The 17256-nt window shown below is 39.3% G+C and overlaps 1 protein-coding gene across 5 annotated transcripts in view; it reads left to right on the top strand.

The window, feature by feature from the left end:
• LOC148516718 (zona pellucida sperm-binding protein 3 receptor-like) overlaps positions 1 to 17256 on the top strand; it is a 200861-nt gene that overhangs the window by 167500 nt on the left and 16105 nt on the right. For all 5 annotated transcript variants that reach the window (XM_088479634.1, XM_088479636.1, XM_088479632.1 and 2 more), the window contains one exon: positions 8433 to 8511. In XM_088479634.1, the coding sequence (XP_088335760.1) occupies positions 8433 to 8511 (79 nt within the window). The remainder of the gene's footprint in view (positions 1 to 8432; positions 8512 to 17256) is intronic.

Here is a 17256-nt window from a genome sequence, read left to right as displayed (position 1 = left end):
GAGACTTGTTTACCAGATATAGGAACTGGGTATAACTGACTGGGGGCCTGATTCATTGCACATCGCCCACTTCCCCTTACTCCCATCCATAATACTTAGCAAGTCTGCAAAAACATTGGTACCACCAAGTAACATCGGAGCCTATCACACAATTACAACAGGTCCGACCTTACTTAGAAATTGCTAACCTCAGTGCAGGCAGTGAAAGCCCATGCTACATATGGCATTGCACTGGCTAATTTATGCACGCCCCTGTAACAGCGTTCAAACGCACTGTCACGACTGCGTTTCTCTGACCACCCCTTCCGTCACCACCCCCAAACACTCACTTCCTGTCATCACTCTGCGATGGGTCTGCATAGTCACTACGATCACAGTCTGATTGCAGTCAGACCTTCGCGCACTACGATGCATATGTGCAGTACGCAAACATCGTCCGTCTGCGTCGCTAATCGCAATTGCAATCGGTAATGAATCAGGCCCTGGGACCGTTCAGATACAAAGTACTGAGCTGTAACCTCAGCAAGAAGCAACATTGTACTGACAACAGAGGCCAGTCAGGAAATGGAATTTATATAGGTGGATCCACAGGGATTGGATGCTGCGATGAGCTGCTCTGGGAGCAGCACTCTGAGTGGTGGAAGAGAGTCTGGTGAGTCCAACACGGCCGCACCCATACTGTTGTTCTGGAGGGAACTCTGGTGTGCTGTTAGTATACCATCATGCAGGGGAGACACGATGTGAGCAAGTGATTGTGGAGAGCCATCTCCATGCTCAGTGATAGGACAATGAGCAGACTGGGCAGGAGCAGACCTCTGCACCAGCCGGGAGCGTTGTGAAACGTGAGCGGATCTCTGTGCTATCTGAGAGTGATGCGCAGCATGACCTCAGCGCTAGCCTGGACAGGCACCGTAGAGGTAAAATGGTGGTTTTAAGTGTCCAGAGCATGACAGCAGCTCATCTTTGAGCCTTTCATAAAGACTGTTCCAGAAGGCTTCTTTAATGGCCTCTTCATTCGATTCAAGTTCAGCTGCAATAGTTTGGAACTGGACCACATACTGACCTACTGATCGGGGACCCTGACAGACACGCAAGATATCCATAGACACTGCAGAGGAATGACCTGGTTCATCGAAAATCCTTTTAAAATTCTCAATGAAGTCTGCATAATTTGACACAATAGGATCTGCACGTTCCCATAAAAGAGAAACCCATTCCAAGGCTGAATTGGAGAGGTTTGAAATTATATAAGTTATCCCTGATCTTTGAGTTTGAAAGTTGTGCGGTAAGAGCTCAAACTTAATTTCACACTAGTTGATGAAGGCAAGGCAGAGTTTAGGGGTTCGATTGAATCTACTAGGAGTGGGAAGCTACAGACAAGACTTGGGAGCAGTGGTTTTGACATTGGCACCAAAGACGGAGTGCTGGATGCTGGTACTGTCGTTACCAGAGTTGTTTGAATGGTATCCAAGTGAGCCAATAGTTCTTCTAAATACTGCATGACTTGATATTGAGTTGAGTCTTAGTTTTCCAACCGTGAGGATAATGTCTGCAGGGTATTGGTACCTAAATTCTCCTTCACGCTCATTAGCCTTGAGCTTATTGTCAGGACAGGGGACTCTGGATTACCTGGGTGAGGTCTAGATACCTGCTCACTAACAACTCTGTAGGTTTGGAGTAATGAGGGGCGGATATAACATTTATTCATAGGTGTGCGAGGTAACAGGTATAAGTGACAGGACAGTACTGTAGAGAGCAGGGTACTGGAGTAAGTCTCTGGGATGTGTACTGCATGGTTGCTCAGTTTAAGTGGGACCAGACTATAGCAACAGAAGCCGGAGTGGAGCAAGAGGAGCCGAAGTGATGTTGGACTAGGCAACTGGTACCGGAGTGGGACTGGACTTAGCCACTTGAGTTGAAGTGGGACCAGACTTAGCAACTGGAGTTGGAGTGGAATCAGACTTGGCAACTGGAGCCAGATTGGGACCGGACTTAACAACTGGAGTCAGGGTGGAACCAGAGTTAGGGACTGGAGCCGGATTGGGACCGAACTTTAGCAACTGGAGCCGGAGTGAAATCAGACTTAAAAAGTGGAGCCGGATTGGAACCGAACTTTAGCAACTGGAGCGGGAGTGGAATCACTGCTAGAGTAGGCAAGGAGACTATAGCTAACAAGCCAGAGAGATGGAGCCTTGGATGTAACAGCGACGAAGCTCAGTGCTGTCGGTGGAAGATCTTTATACCATGGGCCCCACGGAGATTGGTTGGTGTGGTCAGGTGGACACCAGCCTGGCTGCCATTGGAGATTAGCTGGCCAGGACCAACATGGCATCACCCAGTGTCTGGAGCCGGTGGGAACACTGCTGGAGCTCCGAGCCCCTGAGACCACCACCATGCCGAGAACCCATCAGCAGCACACTCTGGGATCCTCCAGGCCCGGAACCCCCGCCAGGATAGAGCAGCACGACCCTGAGGGTAAGGACGATTCCTGACATTTACATTGCCCCCCTGAGGCCCCTGCACTGCATGACCGATTAGTGGTGGAGGCAAATCTTCCAAGGCTCTCTTCCTCAAAAAAATGATGTCTTGGATAAATATATTACAGAGGCTGAGGTTTCTCATGTCATTTCACATTTGCCTAACAAAAAATTACCACCCCTGATGGTTTCTCGGGAGAATACTATAAACTGTTGCAACCCCATGTGGTACCATTTCTTACCACTCTTTTTGAGAGTATTTTAACTGACCACCTCCACTATCTGAGTTTTATTCAAGCCCACACTATTGTGATCCCTAAACCTTGCATAACCCCTGAATTGGTATCTATTACAGTGGTTCTCAAACTCTGTCTTCAGGACCCCGTACAGTTCACATTTTTCAGGTCTCTTGGCAGGTGCACAGGTGTATTCATTACTCACTGACACATTTTAAAAAATCCACAGATGGAGCTAATTATTTCACTTGTGATTCTGTGAGGAGACCTGGAAAACATGCACTGTTTGCGGTCCTGAGGACCGAGTTTGAGAAACTGTGATCTATTAGACTGATTACACTGCTCAACCAAGACTTTAAGGTATTGGCAAAAATTATGGCCAACCATCACCAAACTATTTTACCCCAAATCCTGATGCATCAACAACTCTGCTTCACTCATGGCAGGTTTTCGGTGAAGGGGATCAGGACTGCCTTAGCAGCTATTATTTCTCAATATTTCTTATGAACTGACCCTGAACACACTCTCTCCCAGATTCTGGAAAAATTGTCAGACTTTGCTATAGTTTCTGGGTTTAAGATCAATTCGGACAAATCAGAGGCACTTTGTTTGGGCCCCACAGCTAATCCTCCCTGGGGTAATTCTTTTTCTATTTTGTGGGCCACCAAATCTATTTAAATACCTGGGGATTGCCTTGCCACGCCATCTTTGACCTTAATATGAGACGACTTATCGGATAAGTGGTTGGGAAATTGTCCAGATGGTGACATTTGTTGCTTTCCTACTTAGGCAGAATTAATTTACTTAAAATGATCTAATTCTCCAAACTTTTGTACCCCTTACAGATGTTGCCAATTCTGTTGACTCATCAGATGAAAAATTATTATATAGAGAGTTTAGCATTCTAAGTGCCATCGGATTGGTTTGTTAAAACTTTAGCAAACTTTTCTGGTTTTTCTTCACTCTCAGAAACAGGACCTCACAGATGTTGTTTGCTTATGTCTGTATAGCATGTATCCCAACTGCATAGTATGTATCCCAACATACACATAAACGCACAGAATGTAAATTGTCACCATTCCCTCTTCCGCCCACTGATTTTTAACCCTGAATTTCAAGATGGTCATACCTCCGGGCCTTTCTTGTGATAGATCAATAGGAGTATCCCCTGTATACGCGCATTGACTGACAGGAAAACACGTAAACCTTACTTTGAATAGCAGAAATTGTACCACACTCTCATTTACTGGTGCTATACCAGACACAACATTATGTAAACACTGTGATACGCACATTGTCCTTTTGTGACTGATCTCATTCCCTGGACCTTTTACTTGCTAGGCCTTTGGGAGGGAAAAAGAATAGTTCTCTACATTATAACATTCTCCACACTTCCTTGGATCATAGCACAATTAAAACGGGACTCTCCAATTGGAGAGATGCTTTTCCTCATATATCAATGAATAGGCTGCTGCAATCACTTTCCTATTCCCAATCTCTACTTTCATCAAGTATGTACAAAGAGATGTTTTATAACATCTTTCATAATAGATATCTCTCCCATAACCATAGATTTTTAATGGGTTTGTCGGAACCAACCAATTGCCCTAAATGTAAAAGCCCAAATGCCACATTTTTACATTGTATTTGGGAATGCCCTCTCACACAACTTCTCTGGACTTCAGTCAACAGATTTGCCTCTATTATCTTTTAACCTATCTCCAGCTATCAACCGTATGGGCAACTTTAGACATCCCCTCAGCACATGTTGAAATGAAAGGTGGGGGTAGAAAATTATTCAATGAAATTATTATTAATCATCTCATGGGTGGCTCGTAAATGCATATTGCACATGTGGACTAGTGCAGATCCTCCATCGATACTATTGTTCAAAAATACATTGTTCTATGGCTTTCAGATGGATTGGCTTGAAACAACACTACATAACGAGGCTAAAACTGCCTTTTTCCCAATTATAGGAGGGTTTTATTTACTCTCTCTCTGGAGCTCAAATGTCAGATATACAACTGATTTAGATATACTTCCTGGTATGAGACACGCATGTTGATGGAGAATACTCTGGTTTCACTGCCCTCTGCCAACTGATGAGATTTGGGTCTTTTATTGGGGGTCTGTGTTGCCATGGGGATTGCGCTGGCCATGGGACTGCATAACAAATGTTCTTTTTCTTTCTTCGTCTCACTGATATTATATTTTGTCATTGCCATTATTTCTTATGTTCTGCTCTAAAAGTACTACTTTGATGTCATTTATGCTTTTGTACACTATTTTCTTGCTCCAGCACACAAAAAAATACACTTGTGCTTTCAGTTCACTTTCTTATAATCTCAGAAACAAACTCTTTTTTTTTTTTGGTCATTTGGTTACATTTTATTTGATGCGTTAGAAGGAACAAAAGAGTAATTGCATTTTCTGAATATGTAATGTCTTCTGAATAAAAAAGGCATCATTTGTTTGGGTACAAGGGTGAGAGAACCAACAAATGGACTAATAAATATATTAAACATCCTGCCCATCATGCTAATCATAGTTATGGTTACTGGCATCTCCCTGCTTCATATTAGACCAGTGAAAATTGGTGAAATATTTAGCATTGTAGGGACAGATCTCTGCTCGGAATGGTGTTAGTCTAGGCCGTAATGACAGTGTGCGAGCGGTGCTGTCGCATAGAGCGCAGAGCTCTGTGGACAGCACCATTGCTGCTCCACGGCCTGTCAGTACCAGCAGTCATGGACATGGCTGGCCTGCTTACAAACACTTAGGAGTAGTTGCCAATCAGAATCCTCAACAGAACCCAGCTGGTACGTAACACCTTCCTCAGGTTTTACCCCTAACCTCCAGCACTGATTGTTCAGCCAATCCTCAACAGAACCCAAATGGACACAGCCTCAGGCTAGAGATGACATAACATCTCTCTCAGGTGTTACCATTAACCTCCAGCACTGATGACTCATGCTGGTAATTAGCCAACCACTATAAAGGCCTACTCAGTTAATTTCTCCAGTGCCTGGGTATCAGTTGTGTTTTCACAGATGCTCCTGCTTCTGAACTATAGTTTACAGTATAGTTTGCTTCCAGTGTTTCATCCGGTGTTTGTTCCTCTCGGCAGCAGCATTCCCATACATGCACTTCCATTGGCAGTGTTTCCATGCAAAGTTCTCATACTCTGTTGTTTACTCAGTGGGAACCAAACACACTGGGTTGCGACCTGGGTCCTCACTGAGGGCCTGATTCAGACCCGCTCGCAAGCAGGTCGATGTTGGCCAAGTGCGCATGCGCACGAGGGAGCCTTCTCCGTCGTGCGCATGTGCGAGACCCGCATAGCGACGGGCGAGTCGTCACTGTGGGTCTCGCTACAAAGGGGGCGTGCTGTCGATGTTGAGTGACAGCACGCTCCCTTTGGTGGGCGTTGCTGCCCAGACGGAGGCGTTCCCATGGGAACGCCTACCATCTGGGGCCGGCCTCACTGACATCACAAATGATGTCAGTGGGAGTGCTTTTGGCTCTGATAGAGCCAAAAGCACTCCAGGGCTTGCGGCAACGAGACCCTACCACAAGGGTCTCGTCGCAAGCCGATGGTCGCGATGGTCTTGACCATCACGACCATCTTTTTGGCCGCTCGCTATAGCTGTGGGTGGTCACCCACAGCTATGCGAGTGCCCAGGAGGCCGCTCTCAAAAAAAAGAGAGGGAGGGCACTGATTCAGAGCGAGCGCTCTGAAAGAGCGTCCGGCTCTGAATCAGGCCCTGAGTAAAGTCCATATCCTCTTGCGCGGATCTCTGGTGAAGTCTGCTGGGGTTCTTAGACTGCGCCAGTGTATTCGGTTGTGCCAATTTCACCTGTTTGCATTCTTGATCTATGTTCACCTTTGTACTGTGATACACTCGCTGTTCAGGGTTATTGCATCTATCTCATTGCACGCTGCGTGCTGTTCCCACAGTGCCAAGACATCTGTGCCTCTCATTTCCACACTATGCACTGTTTCCACAGTGCCAACACATTTGTGTTGATGTGTTCCCCCGTAGAAGCAAATCCCAAGACTTCATACAGACCTTGCTTCCGGCTAGTAGGGTGCCTGGATACTTCGGGCATGCACACTGCCATCTGTGCAGCTGCTCGGAACTTCCTTATGGTGCTCCAGGAGATGCTGCATTTCCGGGTACCTTCGTCCCTGCTCCCGCAATATCATGATGTCATGCACTTAGGGGACGGGAAAGCACAGGGATCATTGCAGCTCTGTTACGGCACTGGTGTTAGCAATTTGTCTCTCTCTTGTTCAGTCTCGGGTGGGGGGGGTAGATTTTTGTTTTTGGCACAGGCTTTTAAAATTTCAGGTTACACAATTGGCTTTGGTGTTCGAGAAATGAGGAGAGAATATCACAGTGTAAACTTGCTGACGCTGACATAGGAAATAATGTTCAAAGCAAAAAGACTGATCACAATTGAAGTGTTTGTAGCAATGTCAGTCAGTATGGGTAATACAGAGAGCTTTCCTCCCTTTGTGTTTGGTGCGAACATCACATGCTGTTAATAACCTTTACAAAACAAAAGGACATATCAAGAGTTCACTATGAGAATAAAGTTGTGACATCCAGAGTGGTTTTGTAATAGAAGATGTGTATCTATAAATTCCAACCATGATATTTCTTCTGGTGTTTGCAAACTGTTTTAGAGTAAAGGAGCTCAACTTAAAGCTGTGTTTTGAGCTGTCCACAAACTAGAGATGGCCATCGACCATCAATGGTTTGACAATGGTTAACAAATACCAATGATTTGCCATGAATGGTTGATGGTTTTGCAATTTGATGGTGGGCATCCGATGGTTCTCTAAAATCCGATGGCTCTCTAAAATCTATGTGATATTTTTTTTGTTACCCCGATGTTGGGGGCGTAGAGCATAGCTCTTTACCCGCTGCAACCTACTAAGCCCTGTCCCTTTGCTGATTGGCCTGCCAAGTCACTGTCCAGAGTTATTGCATCTATCTCATTGCACGCTGCGTGCTGTTCCCACAGTCCCAAGACATCTCCAGCAGCCTTCGCTGATGAACGTTGATGTTGCAAACCATTGATGGTTTCATGTTGATGGTTTCTTGCCATCTATGTAAACCACTGAAGGCACCACTAGGGAGACCATTGATGGGAGAGCTGTCAATGGCCATCTCTACCACCCTGTTTCAGTTTCTATGTTCAAGTATTGGCTCTATTATTCTAAATGTTTGCTGAACTGTTTTGCAGATTTGTGTATTTTTGATCATTTGAAACACCATGCCTGAAAAAAAACTTAATTATATATAAAATGTCCACTGTATTTTCCCACACTGTTCCAGGGTTTTTGCTCTTTATTTAGTATTATTAGTTATTTAGTATTGCTCCTTACAATAACAGTTGCAGAAAATGGGCAGTGATTGTGTTAAAGTTATTTTCCTTTTTTATCTCCATGGCTTTCTGAAATTTTGATACAATTATTTTCCTGATAACAAATGACATAACTACATTTTCCTACAGATTAGGAGAATAATTATTCAGTTACTTATACATTTTACAGTACTTGATGCAGAATGAGTGTTCAGGTAAGAGATGACGAAATGTACAGAACAGAATAGTCACATCCTAGGAAGGCTGTTTAATGATCCAGTGGCTATTAATAACATATATTCTTTTTCTTTTCCCTTTCTTTTCCTTTTATACAACATTTAAGGCATAATAATCTGTGTAATTATTCCTGGATGCTGTGGAGTACTGCTGCTTTGGTGGTGTAAGATAAAGAAAAAAAGCGGGTGAGGCGACTTTTTCCACATTTTATATTTATATAAATATCTGTTTTCTTTTAAACATTTTGGAGACATTACAGTCCAGCAGTTTTTGCTATTATTTTATTCCTTTCTAATGTATTAGAATGACTTGTGTTTCCCTGGTCTCCCTTATATGTTTGTTTTTTATACCCCTTTCAGACTTTTTTGCGCGTGAACGTGCATCAACCCATGTCTGGCGTTAGTCTGAAAGGTGCAACCCTTGACCCCGCTCGCTAGCAGGGTTTTTCCTGGGACTTGCAACCCGGGTCAAAAACCCAACTTGAGTGTGAAAGGTGCGACCCAGGTCTTGATGACCCGGGTCACACCTAAAACAAGCTGATTGGCCGGGCAGTGGTGCTTGGAGATTTGATCATCTCCAAGTGCCCAGTGATGCCGAAAGACCTGGGTCACTACAAGACCCGGGTCAGGTGTGAAGGGTGACGACCCGGGAAAATCCTGGGTCATCCCCCTTAGTGTGAAAGTGGTAGCCCAGCTTCAACCCGTGCTCGGTGTCACGGGTCCGAGCCAGGTTGAAGCCGGGGTTTTATGTCTGAAAGCAGTATAATAAGTTCTTTTAAAGAAGAATGAAATAATTATTTAATTTCACACTTGTGGCATCTGTAAGGTTATTTTTCATTAGTCTGGAGATAGCAGAACAAAAGAGATTATTGAATTCAACGAACCCTGGCAGTGAGATAGCTGTACACAAGCTATGGTAAAACATACATTGGTGCCCGAAAACAGCACATAGACCGCGTATGTAATAATCTCATATTTACAAGCCTATTATTTGTGTATATGTATTGTTAACGTTCTAAGAATGCATTTGTCATTATTTAGTCACCAAACATTTGTATTATTTTTAATAAGAAAATAGCCACCATTAACATCTAAGCATCATCATCAAAGTTTACTTACTGTATAAGGCACCACAGATTTTGCAGCGCCATACAGAATAATACAGGTATGACATGCAAGAAAACTATATGAGCAAAGTAAGAGTAGATAATTGCAATTATTGACTAAATTACAAGGCATACAGATCCGCAAAATGACATGCATGAGAATTACAACATAATAACAATAAATGGATGCAAATTCATCCAAATTACATGGCATACAGAATAATTTAGCATAAGGAATAAAAGAGAGATATGACAGACTTCAACATTAAATTTATGCAGAATATATGAATGGATGCAATTCCAGCCAAGTCGCATTGCAAATCAGAGGTACGCTCTGTTATGATGACGTGTTGTTAGAAGGACCCCTATTAAAAAGGTAACACAAGGTCACTATATTGGCAAAAATGAACAATGAAACATGTTAAGCCATTTAATATATTGGACATTTTGGGATCACCCTTACACCATATCTGGTGCAGGTTTGCCCATGGTTGTTCTTCTCCAGCGGTAATTACCTGCAGCCATTCACCCTCTTGCGAGACATTCTTGCTAATAATCGACTGTACAGATTTAACCTCTCAGCAAGCTGGTAACATCCACCTTATTAACTGGGTATAATCCGGATAACCATCTTTTGTGTGCACATAATAGACTTCCTATGGTAATTAAAATATAATAGTTGCACCCCCTGGCGCCCAGATACCTATAGAGCAGAAAAAATCAATCAAAAATGGTTCTACCCCTAGAACCGTAATATCATGAGACTTAATAAAACTTGAAAGATAAATTGCGCTTGTATCTTTTTAAGGTATTCTGAGTACTTCCCTTTGTAGTATCCAATTCTTCCTTTTGCTGTTAAATCTTCTCTTGCTCAATATTCATACCATGAAAAAACAAGAAAATTATACCACCATCATGGTGTAGTATTTTCTTAAAAATTCATAACATTTATTTGTATATTTTTTCATATTTTTAAAAAACAGGTGCACACACCTTCCAATGTGTTATAAACGTATCCAACAATTAAAACAAAATGGGAAATTACCAGTAATCCATATATATAGGGCATATAGATGTTAATGATGGAGGTATTCCGGATTACCTCTAACTGCATCTATATTAGGATCCTCTGGAATCACCCACTACACCAGTAGTTCTGTCACACTAGCAACGCGTTTCTGGAGCTTCTTCTCCCTTCCTCAAGGCAGTGTGACAGACAATGTGAACATTCCTCTTTATATACCCTCTATTCGAATTACTTCCAGGTCACAGGTTTAACCCCAAGTAAAAAAATTCTCCTCTTAATTAAACACAATTCACTCTATATTTTAACTAAATACACTTAGCTGCTGTCACTTTCCTATTCATATTAAAACAATCAATAATACAAAAACTTTGATACAATCCCAGCAAAATATTATACACGCGCCGGACCGGAAGTACGTCACGTTCACTTCCGGTTCTCGGCGCGACTTTCCCGTACTCTTTCTAAGAGATGGGGATACAGTCCAGCTTATTTTACCTATCCACATAGTCCAAGGGATCATTCTGAAATAGCGTCCTTATTGTAAAGACATCAGCTATGTCCTTTCCCCCATGTACTTCCAGGAATTTGGAACGCAAGCCTCTTCCAATATCACGCTACATCACTTCCGTTTTCCCTCTTTAAAGCGCAGAGTATTGCCTCTGGCAACATCCTATAGGGGAATATGTCCATCATTACTCTTAGCTGCCATATCTGTGTAGTTTTTATAAATTATTGGTTTTCTTTCGATGTATATCTTAAAATAAACATATAGAAAAGTGAATCTTAGGCATTAAAATCACATCATGTAATAGATACAATATATAAAAATATATAATCAGGATGAAATAAATAAATAATTATAAATACTCATAAAAACCATTTTAATTCCAAATCTAGGTTTAACCCATTGGGGGACAAGGTTTTTAATTTAAAAATCCACTTAATTTCTTTCTTAGCTAACATTGCTTCCTCATTTCTATCCCTCCAAGTACTTCTGATTGTCAATAGCCATAAACTGTATAATTTCTTTGGTGGAGCAGTTATGTTTCTCTTTAAAATGGTTGGATAAGGAGTGTGCAATAACTCCTTTTTTAATATTCCGAAGATGTTCACCCAACCTTGTTTTCAAAGCTCTGCTTGTTCTTCCCACATAAAATAGATGACAACTACATTCGATAAAATAAATAATATTGGTAGTGTGGCATGTCATAAAGTGATTCAGCTTAAATGTCTGATCTCCCACGGTAAACTCCATGTATTTATTCTTTGTTGTTTTTATTTCTTTACATGCCACACAGCTACCACATCTAAAAAAAACCTTTACTTCTTATAGGGTGAAATATTTCAGTCGTTATAGCACTTCTCGTAATTTGTTTTTGAGATTAGGTGCTTTTCTGTATATAAATTTAGGTTTTCTTGGGATTTCTTTCTTTAAAACAGGATCATTCTGCAGCAAGTGCCAGTGCGTTTTAAAAATTGTCTCTATCTTTTTATGATTTCCAGTATATTCAGCAATAAAAGCATATTTAAAATCTTCCTGCCTTGATTTCACTTTACCATTGACGTTTATTAATGAATCACGATCTTTCTCTAAAACCTCTTGATCAAATGTATCTAGAACCTTACAATCATAGCCTTTATTATGAAATCTTTTCTTCATTCTTGATGTTTGGTCGATATATTCTTCTTTTTTGCTACAATTTCGCATCAGCCTCAAAAACTGGCTCTTAGGAATACTTTTGAGCCAGTTTTAATGATGTTCACTTTGATTTGAAATGTAATTATTGGTGTCCGTGGGTTTATTGTAGCATTTGGTTTCTATCCGATCCTTCTCCACATATATTGTGAGGTCTAAAAAATTGACAGCTGTTTGACTAAAATTAAAGCTAAAATGTATGTTAAAATCATTTACATTTAGATTATCACTGTACACTGTAAGATCCTCCTGTTTACCATCCCAAAATAGTAAACCATCTATGTAGCGGTACCATAATGTTAAATTTTTATTCCTTTCCTTTTCAATATAGCACTCCTCCCAGTACGCCATAAATAAATTGGCGTAACTGGGAGCGAATTTCGTGCCCATCGCCGTTCCAACAGACTGAATGTAGTAATCGCCATTAAAGTAAAAGTAATTATTTTTGAGAATAAAATTGATACTTTTAATTAAAAATTCTTTCTTCATTTCATCCATCTCCGTTTTGTCGAAGTGCCATCTAACAGCCTCTAAACTTTTTTCATGAGGTATGTTGGTATACAGGGCTGTTACATCTGCTGTCCCTAAAATCATATTTTCTTTCAAATTAATTTCTTTTATTCTCCTTAAAGTATCAGTGGTGTCCTTTTAAATATGATTTGGTATTCTTAACTAGTGGTTGTAGATGTACATCTACAAATTCAGAGAGGTTAGTTGTTAAACTATTAACACCCGATACGATCGGTCTCCCTGGTGGATTTTCAATGTCCTTATGTACTTTCGGAAGGACGTAAATGGTTGGGATGGTGGGATTATCTATCAATAGAAAATCATATTCTTTCTTTGTAATGATATTCCCCTTCAAGGATTCTTCAAGGAATTTCTGTAGACTGTTCTTAATTTTGGCTGTCGGATCTCCCCGTAATTTTTGATAGGTTACTCCGTCTGTAAGTTGTCTACTGATTTCATTTATATATTTCTCCTTGTCCATAATTACATCCCCTCCTCCTTTATCACAGGGTTTAATTATTATTGAATCATCTTTCTGTAATGCTTTTAATGCATTTTTTTCGTTTCTAGTTAGATTAGTTTTCTTAGGACCTAATTTTTCAGATTTCTCCAATTTTTCCATGTCTTCTAACACTAACTTTTGAAAACAGTCCACAAAACTTCCTTTAATATGCTTAGGATAAAAGGTTGATCTTTTTTTGAAGGCAGTTTCTTCTTTCTCTTCCATTGATTCTTTATTAGAATTTTTGTCCAAAAAGAAGTTTTTTTAAAGCCAATTCCCTTATGAATTTTTCAATATCTATATACGTATTGAAATGGTCAATCTCCTTACTAGGAGCAAATTTCAACCCTTGATAATAATTCAGTCTCTTCATTAGTTAAAATTTTTTTACTGATATTACATATTTTACACTGATCGTCAGTTTGTTCCTCTATATTTTTAAGAATTCCTTTATTCATTGTTTTGGATTTTTCCTTTTTATTTTCCTTTATCTTCTTTTTCCCACCTCTTTCCCCTATATTTCTTCCAATTTACCGCTCTTTCCTGTATCTCCAACCTCTGTTTAGAAAACGGGAGATGGGACCTTCTCCTTTTTTCCATTGATTCCTTCGTGATATTTCTCCTTTTCTTCTCATGTAGTCATCTGGATAGTAACTGTCTGTAATTCTGTCATAGCTGTTGATATGATAATTTTCGTATCTTGGCTGTTTCCAATTATATCTCTCTCTTCTATTAATATATTCCATTGGTGGATCACTATACCTCTTTATATTTCTTGCTCTTTTTTGTGACCATCCTCTGTAGTTATCCTCAATTCCATAACTTTCTTTCTTTCTTCTTCCTTCCTTTCCATAGTTCCACGTCAAATTTTCTTTAGAATATCTTCTGGTTTCTTGCACCCTCTCTCTAGGTTTATTATGTGGAATACTTTGTTATCGTGTGTGCCTTCCTGGATCTGGAGAGAGATACGATGAACATCGGGCATGATCTCCATCCACCTCTCTTTCCATCGAGTACCAGGATCTGTCATTAATTCCTTCCTTAAAGAGGTCTCCTCTCCCTGTTTTGTAATAATCATGATCTCTCTTCAATTTTTTCTATTTCTTCTTTATAATTTCTTTCGTATTTTTCATGATTTTTTGTTCTATATGTGTTTCCATTCTCTTATAATTAGGAAGTTTATTAAAGGGTTCCATCAATGCTTGTAATATCTCAATTTCTTCTTTAATTTCTTTTATCTTCTCTCTTCTCTCCTTTAAAATGAAGAAATTGAGATATTACAAGCATTGATAGAACCTTTTAATAAACTTCCTAACTATAAGAGAATGGAAACACGTATAGAACAAAAAATCATGAAAAATCCGAAAGAAATTATAAAGAAGAAACAGAAAAAATTGAAGAGAGATCATGATTATTACAAAACAAGGAGAGGAGTCCTCTTTAAGGAAGGAATTAATGACGGATCCTGGTACTCGATGGAAAGAGAGGTGGATGGAGATCATGCCCGATGTTCATCGTATCTCTCTCCAGATCCAGGAAGGCACACACGACAACAAAGTATTCCACATAATAAACCTAGAGAGAGGGTGCAAGAAACCAGAAGATACTCTAAAGAAAATTTGACGTGGAATTATGGAAAGGAAGAAGAAGGAAAGAAAGTTATGGAATTGAGGATAACTACAGAGGATGGTCACAAAAAAGAGCAAGAAATATAAAGAGGTATAGAGATCCACCAATGGAATATATTAATAGAAGAGAGAGATATAATTGGAAACAGCCAAGATACGAAAATTATCATATCAACAGCTATGACAGAATTACAGACAGTTACTATCCAGATGACTACATGAGAAGAAAAGGAGAAATATCATGAAGGAATCAATGGAAAAAAGGAGAAGGTCCCATCTCCCGTTTTCTAAACAGAGGTTGGAGATACAGGAAAGAGCGGTAAATTGGAAGAAATATAGGGGAAAGAGGTGGGAAAAAGAAGATAAAGGAAAATTAAAAAGGAAAAATCCAAAACAATGAATAAAGAAATTCTTAAAAATATAGAGGAACAAACTGACGATCAGTGTAAAATATATAATATCAGTAAAAAAAATGTAACTAAAGAAGAGACTGAATTATTATCAAAAGGGTTGAAATTTGCTCCTAGTAAGGAGATTGACCATTTCAATACGTATATAGATATTGAAAAATTCATAAGGAAATTGACTTTAAAAAAATTCTTCTTTATGGACAAAAATTCTAATAAAGAATCAATGGAAGAGAAAGAAGAAACTGCCTTCAAAAAAAGATCAACCTTTTATCCTAAGCATATTAAAGGAAGTTTTGTGGACTGTTTTCAAAAGTTAGTGTTAGAAGACATGGAAAAATTGGAGAAATCTAAAAAATTAGGTCCTAAGAAAACTAATCTAACTAGAAAAGAAAAAATGCATTAAAAGCATTACAGAAAGATGATTCAATAATAATTAAACTCTGTGATAAAGGAGGAGGGGTTGTAATTATGGACAAGGAGAAATATATAAATGAAATCAATAGACAACTCACAGACGGAGTAACCTATCAATAATTACAGGGAGATCCGACAGCCAAAATTAAGAACAGTCTACAGAAATTCCTTGAAGAATCCTTGAAGGGGAATATCATTACAAAGAAAGAATATGATTTTCTATTGATAGATAATCCCACCATCCCAACCATTTACGTCCTTCCGAAAGTACATAAGGACATTGAAAATCCGCCAGGGAGACCGATCGTATCGGGTGTTAATAGTTTAACAACTAACCTCTCTGAATTTGTAGATGTACATCTACAACCACTAGTTAAGAATACCAAATCATATTTAAAGGACACCACTGATACTTTAAGCAGAATAAAAGAAATTAATTTGAAAGAAAATATGATTTTAGGGACAGCAGATGTAACAGCCCTGTATACCAACATACCTCATGAAAAAGGTTTAGAGGCTGTTAGATGGCACTTAGATAAAATGGAGATGGATGAAATGAAGAAAGAATTTTTAATTAAAAGTATCAATTTTATTCTCAAAAATAATTACTTTTACTTTAATGGCGATTACTACATTCAGTCTGTTGGAACGGCGATGGGCACGAAATTAGCTCCCAGTTACGCCAATTTATTTATGGCGTACTGGGAGGAGTGCTATATTGAAAAGGAAAGGAATAAAATTTAACATTATGGTACCGCTACATAGATTATGTTTTACTATTTTGGGATGGTAAACAGGAGGATCTTACAGTGTACAGTGATAATCTAAATGTAAACGATTTTAACATACATTTTAGCTTTAATTTTAGTCAAACAGCTGTCAATTTTTTAGACCTCACAATATATGTGGAGAAGGATCGGATAGAAACCAAATGCTACAATAAACCCACGGACACCAATAATTACATTACAAATCAAAGTGAACATCATCAAAACTAGCTTAAAAGTATTCCTAAGAGCCAGTTTTTGAGGCTGAGGCAAAATTGTAGCAAAAAAGAAGAATATATCGACCAAACATCAAGAATGAAGAAAAGATTTCGCAATAAAGGCTATGATTGTAAGGTTCTAGATAAATTTGATCAAGAGGTTTTAGAGAAAGATCGTGATTCATTAATAAACGTCAATGGTAAAGTGAAATCAAGGCAGGAAGATTTTAAATATGCTTTTATTACTGAATATACTGGAAACCATAAAAAGATAGAGACAATTTTTGAAAAGCACTGGCACGGCAGAATGATCCTGTTTTAAAGAAAGAAATCCCAAGAAAACCTAAATTTATATACAGAAAAGCACCTAATTTCCAAAACAAATTAACGAGAAGTGCTATAACGACTGATATATTTCACCCTATAAGAAGTAAAGGTTTTTTTAGATGTGGTAGCTGTGTGGCATGTAAAGAAATAAAAATAACCAAGAATAAATACACAGAGTTTACCGTGGAAGATCAGACATTTAAGCTGAATCACTTTATGACATGCCACACTACCAATATTATTTATTTTGTCGAATGTAGTTGTCATCTAGTTTATGTGGGAAGAACAAGCAGAGCTTCAAAAACAAGGTTGGGTGAACATCTTCG

Source organism: Taudactylus pleione, unplaced genomic scaffold (genome assembly GCF_031769625.1).
Source record: "Taudactylus pleione unplaced genomic scaffold, aTauple2 ptg000242l, whole genome shotgun sequence".
NCBI classification, from domain to species: domain Eukaryota; kingdom Metazoa; phylum Chordata; class Amphibia; order Anura; family Myobatrachidae; genus Taudactylus; species Taudactylus pleione.
The sequence above is the reverse complement of the archived record's forward strand: the minus strand, read 5'-3'. Positions and strand labels throughout refer to the sequence as shown.